Genomic DNA, 20787 nt, shown 5'->3' with positions numbered 1-20787 from the left:
GCTTACAGCACTCCTAGTAGCTCTTGGTTTTTCTAAAGACAAATTCCATTGAGGTACTTACTTCTGTCCTCCACAACAGTATCCCCAATGTTCTAGTCTCCTTCTGTTACTGTTACAAGCACAAGTTCCATGCAAGCTACAATCTACCAGTCTATCACTGGTGGAAGTCAGGGCAAGAGGCTGGAGTAGAAACCATGGAGAAACGCCAGATATTCTGTGCAGTGAGGACTATCTGCCCAGGGCATGGTGCTGGCCACATCAATGATCAATCAAGACAATCCCCCACAGACCAGCCCACAGGCCTCTCTGACCTGGATAAGATCTCAATTAGACTCCCCCTCAGATGACCCTAGGCTGCATCACATTGACAGAGAAAACTAGGACACCCACCTGATTCCATATTGCCAGGGACCTGCCAGTTTAAGTTAATTATTTTCCTTAAATCAAGTAAAGCTTTTCTTCTAGAACACAACTTGCCGTTAATGGGATCTGCAGCAGACATATGTACTTTCTGTCTTAAGAATAAAACCAAAGCTACGTATTTCTAAATCTGTGACTTTTTTGAATGTAGTTTTTCTATGAATTCCGGTGACCTGGGTGAGAACATGATGGCCATGCTTTTGTTGTTATTTCTCCATTCTTGCTTGCTTGTCTGTTTGGAAGATTGATTTTTAAACAGAGTCTCTTGCAGCCAAGGATAGCCTTGAACTCCCCCAATCTAGCCAAGGATGACCTAAAGCCCCACCTCTGTTTCTTGACAACAGTGGGATTACAGGACTACAGTTTCATGGGTACTGGTGATGGACCCAGGGCTTTATACATGCTAGGCAAGCACTCCACCAACCGAGCTACTTGAAATGTTTAAATTCAACATTTGTCAACAAATCTACAATAGACATGATATATAATTTACAACTTTGCTCTGGTTTTCCATGGTGTGCTAACAGAGTAATTGAGCAACATATCACATTAGCTTCTGGAAGAAGGAGGCTGGGCAACAAGGCCCTATCAAAAGTGCCCAATTTGGTGAGGATTTTCATGCCACTAAATTTCTCTTGAAGCTACTTTCATGTGTGTGCTTCATTTCATAGATCTTCCACAATTTGTCTGATGACTTCCTTATTATTTTGGTCATTTTGCAATTCAAGTCACTATAATAGCAAGTCAGTTTTTTATTTCCATTTCTTAGCAATTTATTTATCATTGTGCATGATGCGGAAGGGGTCACACTAACGTGTACACAATGGAGGTCAGAGGGCAACTTCCTGGAGTCAGTTCTCTCCATTCACCATGAGTTCCCAGAACTCACCTTTCCTGGTGGCACTTTTTTTCCTACTGAGCCATCTTACCAAGTCATCAGTTGGCTTTTGAAAATGGGCTTTCTCACCAAGCAGTAGCCCGAATGTGCACTAGTTGTCTAACATGAATTTTAGCCACTAATTCATAATTCAAATCTTTCAGTGTTTCAAAAGCTCTAAAAAGCTGTTAAGCATCAATATAATCACCTTAATTTAAAAATCACCCGTTCATTTTTTACACCAACACTTGAGAGTACTATCGTTTGAGCCCGTAGAGCAGAGATGTGACTAAAACAGATCACAATGGGAAGAATCGTTTCAAAATCTATACCATCTGCCGGAGGTCCTTTCCTTCTGGCTTGAACCAAATTCTAAGAATTTGGACATTTTATTATATTGCTTTCCAGATTTCCCTTTCCTCCTTAATCTGGTAGCTAATAATAGAATAATGAGAAAGACCAATATTCCTCCAATAGCTTTACTCATGACATTACTTAATGTTCATACTTTAGTTCCTATTGGATGCATTTTACTGTTCAATTTCTAACACATGGCCCTTCGGGATATCTAAAACGAACAGTCTAACTTTAAAGTAGCTATCTAATTTTTATTTGTAAAAGTCAGTGTCTATGTCATGTTATTTTTATCCAAATTAATTATCCTCCTCTCTTCAGGGGCCATGGACTGAACCCAGAATTTGTACACCAAAGGCAATCAATTTACAACTGACCACAGCCCAGTCCTTCAAATTACTAATTGAGCTTCCTTTTCTTTAAAATGTTTATTTATTTATTATGTACGCAGTGTCCTGCCTGCATGTATGTGTGCAGGCCAGGAGAGGGAACCAGATCTCATTACAGATGGTGGTTGTTGGGAATTGAACTCAGGACCTCTAGAAGAGCAACCAGTGCTTGTCTTTTATAATACTAGAAACAAAACAAAAAGGCAGCTATAACCTAAAATTAGAACTAATTCACTCTTCTTCCTGTCACATCTCAGGTTTGGTTAAGTTGGTGTCAGTCATTTTCAATCACTGATGTTTTTCTGGGGATTGTTTGTTTGTTGTTTTGAGTGCTTGTGATGAACACAAAAACTTGTGCAGGGTTAGTATGCATTCACCCACTGACCTGTCTCATCATCAACCATTTTACAGTTTTATTAATACTTCCCAACAGCATTGATATTGAACTGTCTTAACTGATTTATGCATGAAGTGGATCAACATCGGACTTCTTTTTTGTATTCAAGTAGGCTCTTCACAAAGCCTTTGCTCAAAACAACAAACTTGGGTGGGTGAGACGGCTCAGCAGGTAAAACCACTCAACACACAAGCCTGATGACCAACCTGAGATTAATCCCCAGAACACAGGTAAAGGTGGAAGGAAAGAAGCCAATTCCACAAAGTTGTGCTCTGATCTCCAAACTGGTATATGTGCAGCTCACACACATCATGTACACATAGATAGATAGATAGATAGATAGATAGATAGATAGATAGATAGATAGATGATAGATAGACAGACAGACAGATACTTTAAATAACTTACTTATCCTATGTCTGACTGTCATACTAGGATCAACAATCAGATGTCTACCTCAAACACTGCTCAGTCGAACTGAATTATTCAATTCAGTTCACCAGTATTGTTAATTCTTGACTTGAACAAAAGGCAATAAGTGTCAATGCTATTTGACATTTGGCAATGAAAAGGTAATACATTTTTCTTAGCTGCCATGGTAACAAACATTTGAGCATAGGCACAAATAGAGTAACTAGCAAAGAAATGTATTTTAAATTCGACATGACTCTGGAGTGCTAACAAGGCCACTGAAATCCAAAGTTTTCCATCATACAGCCTAGCTATGCTAAATCAAAAAACCCTTCTCAATCTTTCTCATAGGGTGTTAAGCAGAGTTCTTACAGATATAATAAGCAACCCAATCACACACTGAGGCATTGTGCTGGCTAATTTTATGCCAACTTGACACAGGCTAGAGTCATCTGACAGGAGGGAAGTTCATTGTGAAAATGTCTCCATAATACAGAGCTGTAGGCAAGCCTATATATGACGTTTTCTTAATTAGTGATTGATGTAGGAGGGCCCAGTCCCTTGTGAGTGGAGCCATCCCTAGGCTGGTGATCTTGTGTTCTATAAGAAAGCAGACTAAGCAAGACATGAAGAGCAAGTCAGTAAGCAGCATCCTCCATGGCCTCTGCATCAGCTCCTGCCTCCAGGTTTCTGCCCTGTTTGAGTCCCTGTCCTGACTCCCTCCAGGGGTGATGAACAGTGGTATGGAAGTGTAATCCAAATAAACCCTTTCCTCCCCAAGTGGCTTTGGTCATGGTGTTTTACCACAGCATTAGTAACCCTAACTAAGACAAGCTTCAAGAATATATATCAAATTATATAAAAGAGAACTGGCAAATCATGTGTGCGTGTTGCAGAGGCCGGTACAGTGTGTTGGAATACAGACCTACTCAAACATCACTCCCTTTCCAAAATCCTCACAAACAAAGAAACAGCCTCTCCTGGAGGTGGGTACCAAGATTAGTCATAGAAGTCCTGTGATTTCATTGCCTCAATATTTAAATAAAAGGAACTTTAGAACCTTTGAAGTCATCCACTCCTGCTTTTGCAGTTATCCATTCAAGAAACTGTGTTTAGGCTGCCTGTCATTGTCCAAGGCCCCAGTGCCAACCAGAACTGGAGCTGATGCTAGCAGCAGTCTTGTGATTTCTAGACAGTTCTCCCACTATGCTACAAGCCAGATAATAGTTCCCAGGCTAGTAAACCCAAGGACAATACGCTGAGCTGAACTGCTGTAAATTCTAAATGCTATGTATAGAAGATCATGGTATTTGACATTTAGCAACGAAAAGCTAATACATTTTTCTTGGCTGCCATGGCAACAAACATTTAAGCACAGCCCCAAGTAGAGGAAATAAGAAAGAATTGCCTTTTATATTCTTTTCAAAATGTATAAGCACTAAGATGATTGAAATGAGGCATGCTTGTGATGACAGCACTTTAGTAAAGAGGACTGGATGTCAGGGCCAGCCTCCACTACGTAGTGAGTTCAAGGTCAGTCTAGACTAAACAAGTCCTTGTTTCAAAACAACTGGAAAAAAAGAAGACTTAGATAAATGACATCTCACAAACATCAAATTGACTTCTTCATAATAACGAACCATAAAACTAAAATAACAAAGAAATCTATTGCAGATGAATGTTCCAAAAGGAGATTTTACATGTAGAATTCACTTGGATTAATAATCCATAAAACATTCTGCTGATAGCATATGGGTAAATAGCTGATTCTCAAAATAGTTACTACCCAGAAATCCCTGATTTTAAATATAAAATTTAATTGACTTGAAGTTCAAGATAATATTAAACAGAACTTGAAGGATGGGGCAGAAGAGTGTATCCCTGATCCTCAAACATATGTGTGCTGTGAGAGCTAAAAGAGACCTTCAGAATAACCACAACGATGAACCTGGCTGAGATTTCCCTATTGCATGAGGGAAACAAGCAAAGGAATGTCTTCTTTGCGATAATCTACACATTGCTCGTGGGTAATAGGGAAATATTCAAATTATGCTTCTACAGACGAAAATAAGGATGTTTTATTTTATTAAAGGTCATTTAAAATTACATTATCTTGGTTTTAAAAGGCCAGATCTTTACGAAATAAAATGTGTCCTGTTCTTTATCACTCCATTACTTATCTGTCGTTTCCAAATTTCTCTACACCCATGTGACAGATGAGTGCAGGGAAATTTGGAAATCTTAGTATTTCAACTGAATACTTTTCAATAGGGACCCAGCCTGTCTTGTTTGGCTAGAGGAAGGCTGTACCCATGTTAAAATTTCTCAATCAACTGTCATGAGTTCACTGCTGTCACTGACAGCAGTTGTGACCAAAGCATTATGCCATTATAAACACTGGTAAGCAAAAACTGGCCTGAGTCCCCTCAACATTAGAAGTGAAGCACAGAGAAAGGAGTGGTGTTTCACACCTATAATTTCAACTCACAGAAGATTGGGCCATGAGCACTGTCATGAGTGGATTACAGTGTGAAACCTTGTACCAGTGAAAAAGAAAAAGAAAATTCAGGGTAGCAGCTAACAAATAAGGGACAATGCGAAATTTGGTATTCACACTACTAATGTGTAAGTATCTGAAAAAGAACTATATTTTAAAATATTAGATTCCTAATGATAGTGCCTTGCATAGTTTTTTAAATTGATTTTTAATTAGTTTAATTAATTTTTAAGTCACAGTCTCTCTATGTAGTCCAGTCTGGCCTTGAACTTAAAATCCTGATAGCTAGGTTTATAGGTGTGCACCTATAATTTCTGGCTATTTTAAAAATAATGTTTAATTAAATAAATGAGACTGGTCGCTATAGGGTCTTCTGTGTCTATGCCTAGATCCCTGGGGTCTAGGCAGAACTCTATTTGAGCATTCACCAGAGCTGTGTAGGTCACTCTCTTCTGTTTCAGAGCACCAGTGTGGTGCAGGGCTGTGATATGCATCACCCATCACCGGTGATTTTGATTGGCAGCACCACATCCCACTGTTTCCCCTCACGGAGTTTCACGGACCTGGCTGGCAATTAAGATGTTATAAAGCACTTAGCATGCTAGCTTTCAGTAACTGAAAAAAAAGGCCCATTAGCCCATTTTCTCTTCCAAAACCACATGAGAACAAAGGCTACTGACTCATGTGGTTGGGTTCCTAATTGAAGAATTCCAGTGTTCAGAGCCACCATAAAAAAGTGCAGTTTAATCTCTACAATAAATACATTTACTAGGTAGTTTAGTAATAACTATTCATCCCCTTCCTTCATTATAGAATTTCAGACAATTAACACTAAAAAGGTATACAGGAAAGAAAAAGAGCATTTGTTTATTTGTTATGTTCTCAACATAAAATGCCGTGCTAACAGGCAGAAGTTATACCAAGTATATTTAGTCTTCATAGTTGCACTAGGCAATGTCCCACAAATGCAACTGTAAAGCCTCAATAATGAAATACTAAAGTATTTGCTGCCTCTGGTTCTTTGTGTAACTGACACAGGTAAAGTCAGGTGTGACTACACTGATGCCAATGTCATATATGCCTACATGCATCCCTACAGACCTCTCTCTCCGTGGGAGTGTTACACCAGTAAAATTTTGCTTGAAACTGCTTCTGGTGGAGATGAACGAATCACAAAGCAAAGCTGTATTCAGAACATTCGAGGTTTGGCTCAACTGTTCATCAAAGAAACTATGTTTGAAAGGGCCCCATAGCAGGTTTCTCCTTTGACTGTTTTAAAAATTGTATCACTTCAGAATATTCCTCAAAAAGGAGAACAATATTTTTGAACTATAAGCATTTTCTGTTTTAGCCCATAATTTGTCATACCTATGCTTCCTAATCAAGAATACAGTTGAGTTTTTTTTCAAAATAGCCAAAAAAAATGTTTAGCTCACTCACTTCAGAAGCCTAAGCTATTTTTCTATTTTAAATACTTCTCCAACTATTTGGCTCCCATGCCATTTTTCCTGTTCTTTAACCTTAATGAGCAGGCAAAGTTACCTAGAGCAAGGTAAGTTTAGCTTCTCTCTGGTGCCACTGGCAGTCTAATTTTGAAAATGACTGTGTGATACTTTGCTTTAAGCATATTGATCATGTTATTTGTTTTATCACAATAGAAAGTTATATTGAGAGAGCAGGGTGACACACAAGACACTGTAAAGGCGTGGTGCACACCTGTAATGGAGCTGGCATGGTGTCACACACCTGTAACAGAGCCATCATGGTGTACACACTGAATCCCAGCACGGAAGAGGCTAAGGGAAGAGTATCATAAACCCAAAGCCAGCCTGGGCTATATAGTGATGTCTTGTCCTCATAAAACACAAGGCAAACATGGACTTTATACGCAAGAGTCTCTTCCTGGTCAATACTGATGTGCATCCCCTAAAAACTGGGCATTCCGCAAATTCTTTAACTGAAAAGACTTAACTGTGAGAAGGATGCTGTTCACACATGATTTATTGATAAGATGCTAAACATTTTTGTCTGGATTTCAAACTGTGATTTCATCAGTCACTCACTCCCACAACACCACACTGGTAGACAATTATATAGGTATCCACTGAGAAAAGGCAGCAGATCTAGAAACCCACAAAATGTAATAGACCTTAGAGCCTGAGTAATTTAGCCCAATCTTAATCTATGGATGGCCTAATGAGTGCCCCATTTAAAGTAAGAATCTGACCTCTCCTCCTTACTTTCCTATATATCTAATGCATATACCCTTAATTTCCACACCAAAAAAACTATGTAAAATTATAAAATGTATGAATTTAAAGATGATTTTGTATTGTATTATTAAAACAGATATTCTATTTGCTAGTCCTTCCCCCATCATTATTTTTCTCCATGTGTCTCCTGCTAATCCAATTTTGTTTGTCCGTTCATTTTTTTCTACTTTACTAATGACCTACAATTTGTCCAGTTTGATTTTTTCTTATGTAGATTGTATTTGACTAGGCAGAAAATAAAAATAAAATGTGAGCGAAAAGAAAATCAAGGCACCGAGGTGCATGGAGTACAGCAGTGATGACCCTGAGGCTCACAGAAAGAATGTGAGTTCAGTCTGGGCCTCAAAGAATTGAGATGAAAATAAGGCTGATGGCCTTTGGTCCCCAAATCTAAGATCTGAAGATGCTCCAAACTCAAGGTTTAGAGGTGTGGCTTGATGGAACAAATGGAAAATTCTTTATCATGAAGCTTTGTTTTGTGCACAAAATTAGTCAAAAGTATTGTGTAAGTTGGTTACTCTCTGGGTATATATACTTTAAAAAGCTAACAGTAATAATAAAACAAACTCCTCACATTACAAAGAATTTGGCTTGGGCATCTGCCAACTATGATCAATTATGTTGGGAGCACAAAAGATGTTTACAACTCTCTTTAAAAGAAGGCACATGGTAGGTTTGTCTTTAAACGGTTTTCAAACATTGCCTCTAAGATTTCTCAGGAGTACATTGTCCTCCATATATTGTTCTCTTTCCGATGTGAGGAAGACAGAAGATAATTGGTTCCTTTTGAAGCCTTAGTACTTGGCTACCTGCACTGGAGAGAAACACATGCATTCAAATCTGGGAAGTCCAACCTACTTCAATGGAGAATTCCCAGTGCACTGGATCCTTGCCAAAAACTTAAGTCGGGTTCTTTATTTAAAGTCCCCTTTCATCTGCCTGCAAATTCCACTCTTTCCCTCTGCTGGCTCCCACAAACCCATGAAGCACACACTTGTCCCCTATCTGCAATAAGTGTGCCCTCCTTTTCAGTCCCACTTGAGAGTAGCTCTTGGGAATTGGAGATCGGCATGCCCTGTGAAGCTGAATAAAACTTCCCTGAGATAGGCCTTTCCTTTAAGATTTGCAACTCTTGCCATTGCTTGAGGAACTCAAAAGTACTTTTTTATTTTTTCCTTTTTTATTATTTAAGTTAGAAACAAGTTTGTTTCACACGGCAATCCCAGCTCCCTCTCCCTCCCCAAAAGTACTTCTGAAGCTGTTAGCATTTAATAATATATTCGTAGCACCATTGTAAACAACAGAATGAAGAGGGCCAGATGCATGCTTAGGAGGGCATGAACTCTCCCATGAGATCTGTATTTCCAGGTTCCATCCTCTGATCAGGCTAAGGTCAGACTTTCCTGTTATGCTTTGTTCTAAGTATGTGGACTCAGGACTTAGAGACTGCTGTGATTCATGTGAGTCTTTGGGGTAAGTCCTTCTAATATACCCTAAAGGGACATGTATGCTCGATTGCTTCCAAAATCAGTGAAGATTTTGTTGGTAAGTAACACAAACCCTACTGTTGTTCCTTGTCTAACCATAAGACCAACACAGTAACTCATCACTGCTTCCTCTTAGACTAGTAACAAACAGGAGTTAAGTAAATGAATTGTGGGTCAGGGGGATGACTTTGCTTTGAAAAAACTGATCAATAAACTCGTTAAAACTTCATTTCCTTTTCCATTTTGTGCTTGTAGGGTGTGTGTGTGTGTGTGTGTGTGTGGTGTGTTGATATTGCATGTCTTTCTCAGTCATTTCTCCACCTTATTTGGGACAACATCCTCAACTGACCTCACTGAGTCTGGACCTTACCAATGCACTTAGACTGGCTGACCAGTCTGCCTCATATTTCCACCTGTGGGTGTATCCCCATGCTGGGATTAAGACACACAGTTCTGTGCATAGTTTGCTGTTGTCAGTGATTGTGGTACTGGCAGTGGGGTGGTGGAATTTAAGTTGTCATGCATGCGTGACAAGCGCTATACCAACTGAGCTCTCGTCCCAGGCCCTCCTTTCCCTGAATTCTCTATTATACACAGGCTCACAATAAAGGCTTGGCGTCCTGGGTACCATAGAGAAAAACTCAGCATAGAATAAATACTTTTCTTTTAAAAACATTTCTATTCTTTTTCCTTTTGTAAAAGAACATAGTGATCTTTAGCTTACCAAATTTTTCAACTTATTTTTTTTCCATAGCTAAGGAAGAACAAGTTGTATTGAATATTATGAATATCTTTAACCTCAAACAGCAGCGGGGGATAAGAAATAAGAGTGTTATTTTCTCCAGTCACAAAAACTATACAATTATAGTGTCATAGAGATGCTCCATCTAATTATATTTAATGGGAAAACTAGAGAACTCCCATTTGATTTGTTGGTTAGAAACACTTAAATCAATCAAGACAAACAAATCTAATTCTATCATTATTAGCAACAATGTATGTGCTTCAGGAGAAAACAATCACATAAAATGCAGTTTGCAAGATGTAGTTATCTAAAGTTCAAGCAGATTATTCAAGGATAGAATGAAAGGTCAATGTCCCATTACTTTGGGACAGGCCTCGAGAACTACATCTCATTTACATGCAAAGATACAAACTTGGATCTCTACTTTTACATGAAAAGTTTTGGTTATCTTGAGCGAACAAAAAAATGTGTATGTCAACGACCATGTCAATGCAGACTACCCTATTCCCTAATATCAGAAAATTCTAGTCTTTGATATTTTCTTCCAGTTTTTACATGTTAAGTAGGTCTTTAAGAAAAGACATCTAAAATCTTAATTATTTTCATTTCCTTTTACTACTTTCTTATGTGTAACTAGACTAGACTTCACACACCACTAAACAGAGATTCTCAAGTGGGAGTCAGGGATATACACCTAAAGCTTAAATCCTAAACAGTGGTTAAGGACACAAGACAGAACTGAGAGATTTCTTATGGAAAGGGAACCAAAGAATGAAAGGATAAAGATGCCCTGGTTAGTGGACCAGCCTTCCAAAGACGTTTCCCCCCAGTACAGTTACAAGACAGTCATTCCCAGTTCTACCATAAATCCCTCCACTGCCCTGCCAGGACTCTCTCCAGTTCCAACCTGCCACTCACACTGGAAAGCCTCACTTACTTGTACTTCAAGGAAATCAAACAGTACTACCGCATCCTTGTACAAATATTACTGGTCATAGAACAAGACAGAGTGACAGCTATCCTCCTTTAAAATAGCCCAAGTGGAATAGCGTTCTCCCATATCAACAATAAGGAAACTGTCAAAAACTATGTTAGTGAAGCAATGCCTGCAAAGTATAGAAATGTATTATAATTAAATAAATATTTGTCATTAAAGGAACATAAACATTTTTGTGTGGAGCCGTTTCCTAAACTTTTTTGTCAAACGCCTCCTCAGATAATGCCTCCTTGGTGGCACCTGCCCAAATTTTTATAAGAAATTTTCTCAGCAAAACTGGAAGTTCTTTAAAATGGCATTTTTATAAGGAAACAAATCATTTCCCTTCTTCTGTGTCCCCTACATCTTCTAGTCATTTGTGTTTAGTTATTAATCTTGTGTGAAGGGACAACACATGATTTATAATATCCAAAACACCACCGGCCTTTCGCATGGTTACAAATGCTATGACTTTGTACAGCAAGCTTAATAGTTTATAATGTAGAGATTTTCTCTGTAATGAGATTGAGATGGTTTCTATATTTTTAAAGATGACATCTAGAGAAAAGAAATATTCTCTTGGATATGATCATGCCTTTTAAAGAGAATATAATTCTAAACATCACGTGTGTGACGCATCAGACTAAGGAATTTCACATCCTGTGGTTCCTCTGTACAATTCTGTATAATGTTCCCTGTTTCCCTCTATTTTCCTTTATCAAAAAACAATTTCTACACATGTATTTCTTCCCCCCCCCCAAGAATTCTCCACATCGATGCCATCTAGTTGAATTATCTAGAATTGAATACTCCAGTCAGCAAACTTAAAACAACAAATACTATAAGTAATTCTGAAGACAGTTTGACCCCAGAAAATAAAGCCTAAGAACAGAAAGGAGAGTTGAGGGCTGGCTGAATCCCAGTGTGACCTATTCTACCCATTACAGGCAGTCAGCATCCTCCTTCATTTCCCAGAAACGAGTCTTGGAGAAAAGACAATTCTCTTTCCATTCCCGCATAATACTAATATTATACTGATAATAACTGCTTCAACACCGAAGAAAAGATTGTCATACTTACTTTCTTCATCGTTTAAAATGATTAATGATATTATGTCTTTACATCTGATTCACAAGACTTTTTTTTTTTTTTTTTTTTTTTTTTGGTCTTTCGAGACAGGGTTTCTCTGTATTGTTTTGGAGGCTGTCCTGGAACTCCCACTGTAGACCAGGATGGCCTCGAACTCACAGAGATCTGCTTGCCTCTGCCTCCCAAGTGCTGGGATTAAAGGCTTTGCACCACCAAAGCCTGGGTCACGAGATATTTTTAAACAAAGGAGTAATCAGTTACATTCCAGCCCCCATGGCTTTTGATCGCATTCCTTCAAAATAACATTAGAATACCAAAAGTACCTTTTGCAACATGGTTGTCATTTGAAATGCCAGTTCTTCATGTCCCTGATCAGTTACTTACCTAAAAGGAAAAGAAGAGAGAAAACATTAAAAGTTTGGAATCATATGTCATTAACAGTCAGATGGGAACTAAAATTAAGTTTGTAGTGCACACTGACACAACTCTTTGTATTGCAAAAGAATAAAGCAAAAACATTACTTCAAGTGCTCAAAAAGTAGACAAAATATAATAGGAAAATAGCATATAACAATCAAGAATGTATGAGAATTTCCATAATTAGACAATTGTTAGGGGATGTTTGAGGGTATTGTGAAATAGGAATATTTGTGTTTACTCATACAAATGGCTTTCTTGGCTCAAGTTTAGTGAAGCAAGCAACACACAGCCATATACTTTGATTGACACTTTGATCACTTCTATGCACCCAAAAATATGTTGATATAACTTACATAAAAACCGTTAGGTAGCCAGTTCTGTAACTTCCACGCTCATTACTCACTTTACAGTGTACTACATAAAATTAAAACTTTATTGTTGAAACACTCTAAAAACTGAACTTTGGAAAAAATTAACATCTCTTTTTCCACTGTGTAAATCCAGCACTACTTTCCCTCACGCATGCTCTTTTCCCTTCAAACATGAGATTTCTGTGTTCGCATATAGACCTAGTACATAAGCTTACACACAGCGTGCTATCAGCACACTGTACCGAATCCCACATTCTACGTGGCCCACATGTCACGTTATTTAGTATTTGCACGTGTGAGGTGTGTGCTATTTGCACATGTGTGGTGCATGCACATAACTGTGTGTGTGTGTGTGCCCTTCATGCACATATGGTGGCCAAAGCAGGACGCTAGGTATCTTCCTCTACTGCTCTCTGACTTACTGCTTTGAGGCAGGTCTCTTACGGAACTAGAAGTTTCCATTTTGGTTAGGCTTGCTGCCAGTGAACTTTGGGAAGCCTACCTCATCCCAATTTTTCTTTTCACTCTGAAAGTGAAAAGACACTGAAACATGATCATATATACCACCCATCCTCACTTGCCCCTCTGACTCACCCTTAAATTGCCTAACACCTTCTCCTCTTTTTTTTGTTGTTGTTGTTGACAACCCAGCTAGTGCTGCTTGTGTGTGCATGGTTTGCAGGCCATCCACGGGAGCGCTGGAAATCTTACCATCACTCCCACCCCAGTTCTGAGGTTACAAGCACCAACGTCATGTCTGGCTGTACTGAGTCCTGGGGATTCAAACTCAGGTCCTCACACTTACAGAGCTCTTACTGAGCTCCTCTGCCCCGTGCATCCCATTTTAATGTGTGTACATCTGTGTAATAAGTGGTTACTAAAGAATTTATCTAGCCATGATCTTCGTAGTAATCATTTAGGTCAGTGTTTCTCAACCTTCTTTTTTTTTTTTTTTACTTTTAAGACAGAGAATATTTTATTTAAAACCCACCAGTGAAATGGACGGCTTGAGTTTATGACAAGTCATTCATATTTTAAACCATAAGTCAGTAACTGTATGAAAGCACACATTGCCACATACAAATTAACTGATCAGACCACAACTTTGTTGAAACAGAATAAACTTCCCTGTAAAAGCAGCACTTTTGTTACAATTAATTTAGTATTCCTCAAAAATAAAAAAAAATAGTATTCCTCTCCTTCTTTCTCACCCTCTCCTTCAACAGAATTCACACCAACCTCCTCATAATCCTTCTCTAGGGCAGCCATGTATTCACGGGCCTCAAAGAACTCCCCCTCCTCCATGCCCTCACCCACATACTAGTGCACACAGGCACGCTTGGCATACATCAGATCAAACTTGTGATCTAGGCGAGCCCAGGCCTCAGCAATGGCTGTGGTGTTGCTCAGCATGCACACAGCTCTCTGGACCTTGGCCAGGTCTCCACCAGGTACCACGGTGGGAGGCTGGTAGTTAATGCCAACCTTGAAGCCAGTGGGGCACCAGTCCACAAACTGGATGGTACGCTTGGTCTTGATGGTGGCAATGGCAGCATTGACATCTTTGGGAACCACATCCCCACGGTACAGCAGGCAGCAAGCCATGTATTTACCATGGCGAGGGTCACATTTCACCATCTGGTTGGCTGGCTCAAAGCAGGCATTGGTGATCTCTGCTACAGAAAGCTGCTCATGGGAGGTAGGCTTTCTCAGCAGAGACGACAGGGGCATATGTGGCCAGAGGGAAATGGATGCGAGGGTAGGGTACCAGGTTGGTCTGGAACTCTGTCAGGTCAACATTCAGGTCCCCATCAAATCTGAGGGAAGCAGTGATAGAAGACACAATTTGACCTATCAACCTATTTAGATTAGTGTAGGTGGGGCACTCAATATCGAGGTTTCTACGACAGATGTCATAGATGGCCTCGTTGTCTACTATGAAGGCACAATCAGAATGCTCCAGGGTGGTGTGGTGGTGAGGATGGAGTTGTAGGGCTCAGCCACAGCGGTAGAAACCTGGGGGGCTGGGTAGATGGAGAACTCCAGGTTGGAATTCTTTCCATAATCTACAGATAGCCGCTCCACCAGCAGGGAGGTGAACCCAGAGCCAGTTCCCCCACCAAAGCTGTGGAAAACCAAGAAGCCCTGAAGACCCGTGCACTGGTCAGCCAGTTTTCGAATTCTGTCCAAGACAAGATCAATGATCTCCTTGCCAATGGTGTAGTGGCCACGGGCATAGGTATTGGCAGCATCTCCCTTGCCTGTGATGAGCTGCTCAGGGTGGAAGAGCTGGCGGTAGGTACCAGTGCGAACTTCATCGATAACAGTGGGTTCCAGGTCTACGAACACAACCCGGGGCACATGCTTGCCAGCGCCTGTCTCACTGAAGAAGGTGTTGAAGGAGTCATTTCCTCCCCCAATGGTCTTGTCACTTGGCATCTGGCCGTCAGGCTGGATGCCATGTTCCAGGCAGTAGAGTTTCCAGCAGGCATTGCCGATCTGGACACCAGCCTGGCCAACGTGGATGGAGATGCACTCACGCATGGTTGCTGCTTTGCGGCTTCCAGGAGGATGGAGGAGGCGAGGAGGAGGTGTTGCTTCTTACAGTGCGACTCTTAGGCGGTCGATGTAAGAGAACCTGCCTCTCAACCTTCTTAATGCTACAAACCTTTAATACAGCTAGCTCCTCATGTTGTGGTGACCTCCAACCATAAAATTATTTCTACTGTTACTTCATAACTCTAGTTTTGCTACTGCTATGAATCATAATGTAAATATCTGTGTTTCCCAATGGTCTTAAGTGACCCCTGTGAAGGTGTTGTTTGACCCCAAAAGTGTCGCTACCCACAGGTTGAGAACCACTGATTTAGATGTTGACTTATGTGTGTTCCACTGTCTGGCAAGACACATGCCATTATTCTATTTTAAATATGTTTTATTTTACGTGTATGAGTGCTTGTCCTGCATGTATGTCTGCCTACCACATTTCTTATTTGACCCTTTTTCTTTTTGGCTTTCCAAAAATATCATTTATAATCCATACAGAACCTCTGCTACACACCTTATTAAGTATTTAATTCATTTTCTATTGCCAATAAAGTCTTTCCCACTGTGCTCATTACTTAAAGCAATACATAGCTTCTGCCTCTTTGTATTTATTTTCCTTAGAAAGTTCATAGATTCTTCTATGCCTTTGTCATTTTCTTGATTAATTAATTTTTAAAACAGTCTTTAAAATGCAAAGATTCTTCCTGGGTTTCCCATATGTGACTTAACATCATCAGGCAGGCAGACTGGGATACACAGAATGATGATCTGGTGTTGATGGCAGTGAGGAGACCAGAATGACTCACTGAGGACAATACAAAGGCAAGCCTGGATTTCAGTGTGTGCATCCATTTGGAAATTGTGCTGGTTGGCACATTATATTCAAATGTTTTTATACCTTTCAGAAGGAGTTTGTATTCATCAACTTCAATGCTTTTCCTGGACAGAATTTCAAAGAAAATTCACCACACAGTCATATCACTTGACTTCAGAGAAAGCTTTTTCAAGAGCATTTGCCTTATGAGAGAAAAAGGACAAAGACTGTGGGCTGAGGTTTACCAGGAAAGGCCTGGCATTGGGATATAACTGGCCTGGCTTCAAGACCTGGCATGGCCACTTGCTAACTATAGGCCTTGTACAAATTGCTGAGCTCTGCCTACTGTGTAGGCATGAAATGAGGTTACTTAAAGAATCATGGAGAGTAAGTCAGCTATGCCTAACAAAATTTAGGCATGCAAAAATCAGTTATGCATTATTAAATTGTTAGACTTATTGACAGCAGGCTATGTCTAGGCCTAGCCCAAAGCATTTCCCATGCATGAACTCCTTTGATCTCACAGTGACCTTCTGAAATAGTACACATCTGGTCGATGGAGAGCAGATCCAGCATCTACCTAGCTCACCACACTGAGAATTCAGGGTGCAGATGACAGTCACTGCTTCTCTAATGGTAGGCCAATGTTCTCTCCATTGGAGTTACTGAGCTTGACAGAATTGTTTTATTATAGTCATATAATTATGATATTTTGAATGACATATATTGATTTTTGAACCTGCTTTATTTATTATTCTTGTGGACTTTGGCCAAGTCAATATATACAAACACGCCTCATTTTTTCAAATATTTCATTAGTATTCCAGAAAATGTGTATACACTGTGCCTATTTAATCACAGAAAAGGAATCATTTCCAAAGCACAACATCCCCAAAACTTGTTTTAAATTTTCTTTATATATTCTAAATGATTCATAAATCTTATATGAAAGACACTTAAGATGTTATATTTATTTTTAGACTTAATCTAAATCCATTCACATGCTTTTGCTGAAATTGCCATCTGAGGAGTATGAAATTGGACAGCAAACTTCACCTTATAGCCAGTGGTATGAGAGACATGTGCTATTCACCATTTCTTCTTCTATTACAATGTTTGTGATGGCTTGAATGAGAACGGCCCCCATAGGCTAATATCTTTGAATACTTGGTTCCCAGTTCATGGAACTGTTTGGGAAGGATTAGGTATGGCATTATTGAGAAGGTGTGTCACTGGGGACAGGAGTTGAGATTTCAAAAGACTGGCACCATTCCCCCTGTGCCCTCTTTCTGCCTGGTGGTTGTGGATTAAGATGTGAGTGCTCAGTTATTCCCCTGTTCCACCATAATGGTCTCTAATCCTCTGAAACTGTAAGCCCAATTAACTGTGGTTTTTTTTTTGCTTTGTTTTGTTTTGTTTTGTTTTACAAGTTGCCTTGTAATGGTGTTTTATCACAGCAATATAAAAGTGACTCGGACAATGGTTTTGGGAATTTAATACATGTATACAATGTATTTTGATCCTATTCACTTCACACTCCTCCCCTTCCTCTTTGTTTTTTAGCTGCTTTATTTAACACTCATAGTGCATCAGAATCTATACTACTACACTATACATTTGACACATACCACACACACCCTTACGGTTCACATTGTGAGTCAGGAATCACTGCTTCTTTCCAGAGGAGGAAACCAGCCATCACAACTTACCCAAGTGGTGTAAGTAGAAAAGTCAGGATCTGTCCATCTTGAAATTGCCACAAACAATATAAAATACCTTGGGGTAACGCTAACCAAACAAGTGAAAGACCTGTATCGTAAGAACTTTGAATCTTTAAAGAAAGAAATTAAAGAAGCCCTCAGAAAATGGAAAGATCTCCCATGCTCTTGGATAGGTACGATCAATATAGTAAAAATGGCAATCCTGCCAAAAGCAATCTACAGATTCAATGCTATCCCCATTAAAATCCCAGCTCAATTCTTCACAGACCTTGAAAGAACAATAATCAATTTTGTATGGAAAAACAAAAGACCCAGGATAGCCAAAACAACCCTGTTCAACAAGGCAACGTCCGGAGGCATCACTATCCCTGACCTCAAGCTCTATTATAGAGCTATAGTCCTGAAAACAGTTTGGTATTGGCACAAAAATAGACAGGCAGACCAATGGAATCGAATTGAAAATCCGGGTATTAACCCACACACGTACGAACATCTGATCTTTGACAAAGAAGCTAAAAATATACAATGGAATAAAGAAAGCATCTTCAACAAATGGTGCTGGCATAATTGGAGACTGGCATGTAGAAAAATGCGGATCGATCCATGTTTATCGCCATGCACAAAACTTAAGTCCAAATGGATCAAAGACCTCAACATAAATCCAGCCACACTGAACCTCTTAGAAGAGAAAGTGGGTGGTACCCTTGAAAGAATTGGTACAGGAGACAGCTTCCTGAACATAACACCAGTAGCACAGACAGTGAGATCAACAATTAATAAATGGGACCTACTGAAACTGAGAAGCTTCTGTAAGGCAAAGGACACAGTCAGCAAGACAAAAAGGCAGCCCACAGAATGGGAAAAAATATTCACTAATCCCACATCTGACAGAGGGTTGATCTCCAAAATTTACAAAGAACTCAAGAAGCAAGTCTCCAAAACAGCAAAGGACCCAATTAAGAAGTGGGCTGCAGAACTAAATAGAGAGTTTTCAATAGAGGAGTCTAAAATGGCTGAGAGGCACTTGAGAAAGTGCTCAACATCCTTAGCCATCCGGGAAATGCAAATCAAAGCAACTCTGAGATACCATCTCACTCCTGTCAGAATGGCTAAAATCAAAAACACCAATGACAATTTATGCTGGAGAGGATGTGGTGAAAGGGGGACACTCCTCCATTGCTGGTGGGAGTGCCAACTGGTTCAGCCACTTTGGAAAGCAGTATGGAGATTCCTCAGAAAAATGGGAATAAACCTACCACAAGACCCAGCAACTGCACTCTTAGGCATATATCCAAAAGATGCCCATTCATATAACAAAGATGTCTGTTCCACTATGTTCATAGCAGCTTTATTTGTAATAGCCAGAACTTGGAAGCAACCTAGATGTCCCTCACCCGAAGAATGGATAGAGAAAATGTGGTACATCTACACAATGGAGTACTATTCAGCAGAAAAAAATAATGGAATCATGAGATTCGCAGGCAAATGGATGACACTAGAAGAAACCATCCTGAGTGAGGTAACCCAGTCACAAAAAGAGAAACATGGCATGTACTCTCTCATATATGGATTTTAGACATAGATCTGGGGAGTGCCAGCCTACAATCCTATTGCCAGAGAGTCTGGGAAACAGAAACTTCATTTACTGGCTGGTTAAGTACTGAGCTGAACTCAAGAAAGCCAGTATCAGAGAGGGAGGACTGATGATCAAAGGGATTAAGACTGGGCTGGTTGAACCCCCAGAAACAGCTGACCTGACAAAGGTTAACTCTTGAATCCCAGGCATCAGCCTGGGAATCCAGCATGGGACTGATCAAGACCCCCCGAATCTGGGTGTCAGTGAGGAGGCCTAGGTAATCTATTGAGCCTTGGACAGCAGATCAGTACCCATCCCAAGTATACACACGGACTTTGGACTCCCATTGAACAATGTGAGGTGCACTCTCACCCTGAACTCTTGGGGAAGGGTCTAGGCCCTGCCCTATAGGAAATGACAGACTATGGACACCCCCATGGAGGGCCTCACCCTCCCTGGGGGAATGAGGGGATAACGGGGGGGGTTGGGGGGAGGGCACGGGAGGAGGGGAGGGAAAGGGAGAGGGACCTCGTACTGACTTGTGAAGCAACCTTGTTTCTTATCTAAATTTAAAATGGAAAATAAAAAAAATATTAATAAAAAAATTTTTAAATCAAAAAAAAAAAAAGAAAGTCTATTCTTTTCCCACGACATTTTACTGTCTCCTTTGAAAGACTTGGTTTACTTGATAATAGGTAATATCGGATTTAGTTAACTATTTGTCATATTGTATCACAATGCATCATGCTTTTATGAGATGCAATTTAGCCTATGGAATGATTAAGCCATTAACCTGTTATAATGTTCCCACGTGGTTTTCTCTTACCCTTGAAGGAAGATGAGAACTCTACCAGGGATGATTATGAAAAATGAAAGACTCAAAATCTAACAAGCTGGAGACGCTCCTTTGGTTTAAAGTCTTCAGATCGGTATCCTTGAGCCTAAAGTACCAGAATCACTATAGGGCTTTTTAAAATATATACTATAGTAGAAGTGGAATGCCCATGAGGTCTCAACCTATGTAAAGTACTACAAGCAACTAAGAAATGTTGACAGTGGGAGAAACTATTTTCTCCAGGGATGAGCACACCAACTAATTATCCAATACCAAATAGTCAGCCCTGAAAACATACATACAAGTAGCATTATACAGACTGAACAGGGTGTATTTAGGAATATGTACGTATATGCACATACACATGTGCATGGGATAACAATGAAAAAAGAGGCCATGAATTTGAAAGAAAGCAACACGGGATATATGTGAGGTTTTAGAAGGCAGGAAGAGAAGCAAGAAATTTTGTAATTATATTATGATCTCAAAAATAAATGAAAAAAATTAACATTTGAATGACTTATTTGTTCTTATTTTAGGTGTATTGCTGTTTTGCTTGCATGTATGTCTATGTGAGGGTGTCGGATC

At 39.8% G+C, this 20787-nt stretch overlaps 1 protein-coding gene and 1 pseudogene across 2 annotated transcripts in view; both read right to left on the bottom strand.

The window, feature by feature from the left end:
* Window positions 1-20787, bottom strand: part of Ank2 (ankyrin 2) — a 557097-nt gene that overhangs the window by 382381 nt on the left and 153929 nt on the right. The window contains exon 2 of one of the 2 annotated variants that reach the window (XM_040751836.1): window positions 12239-12299. The exons of the other annotated variant lie outside the window; for it this stretch is intronic. Coding sequence (XP_040607770.1) covers window positions 12239-12259 — 21 coding nt within the window. The 5' untranslated portion in view covers window positions 12260-12299. The remainder of the gene's footprint in view (window positions 1-12238; window positions 12300-20787) is intronic. 2 annotated transcript variants of the gene reach the window in all.
* On the bottom strand, window positions 13664-15338 carry LOC101832750 (annotated as a pseudogene).

Source organism: Mesocricetus auratus, unplaced genomic scaffold (genome assembly GCF_017639785.1).
Source record: "Mesocricetus auratus isolate SY011 unplaced genomic scaffold, BCM_Maur_2.0 Super-Scaffold_100009, whole genome shotgun sequence".
In the NCBI taxonomy this organism is placed as follows: Eukaryota; Metazoa; Chordata; class Mammalia; order Rodentia; family Cricetidae; genus Mesocricetus; species Mesocricetus auratus.
Note: the sequence above shows the minus strand (reverse complement) of the source record. Positions and strands in the feature narration are given on the sequence as shown.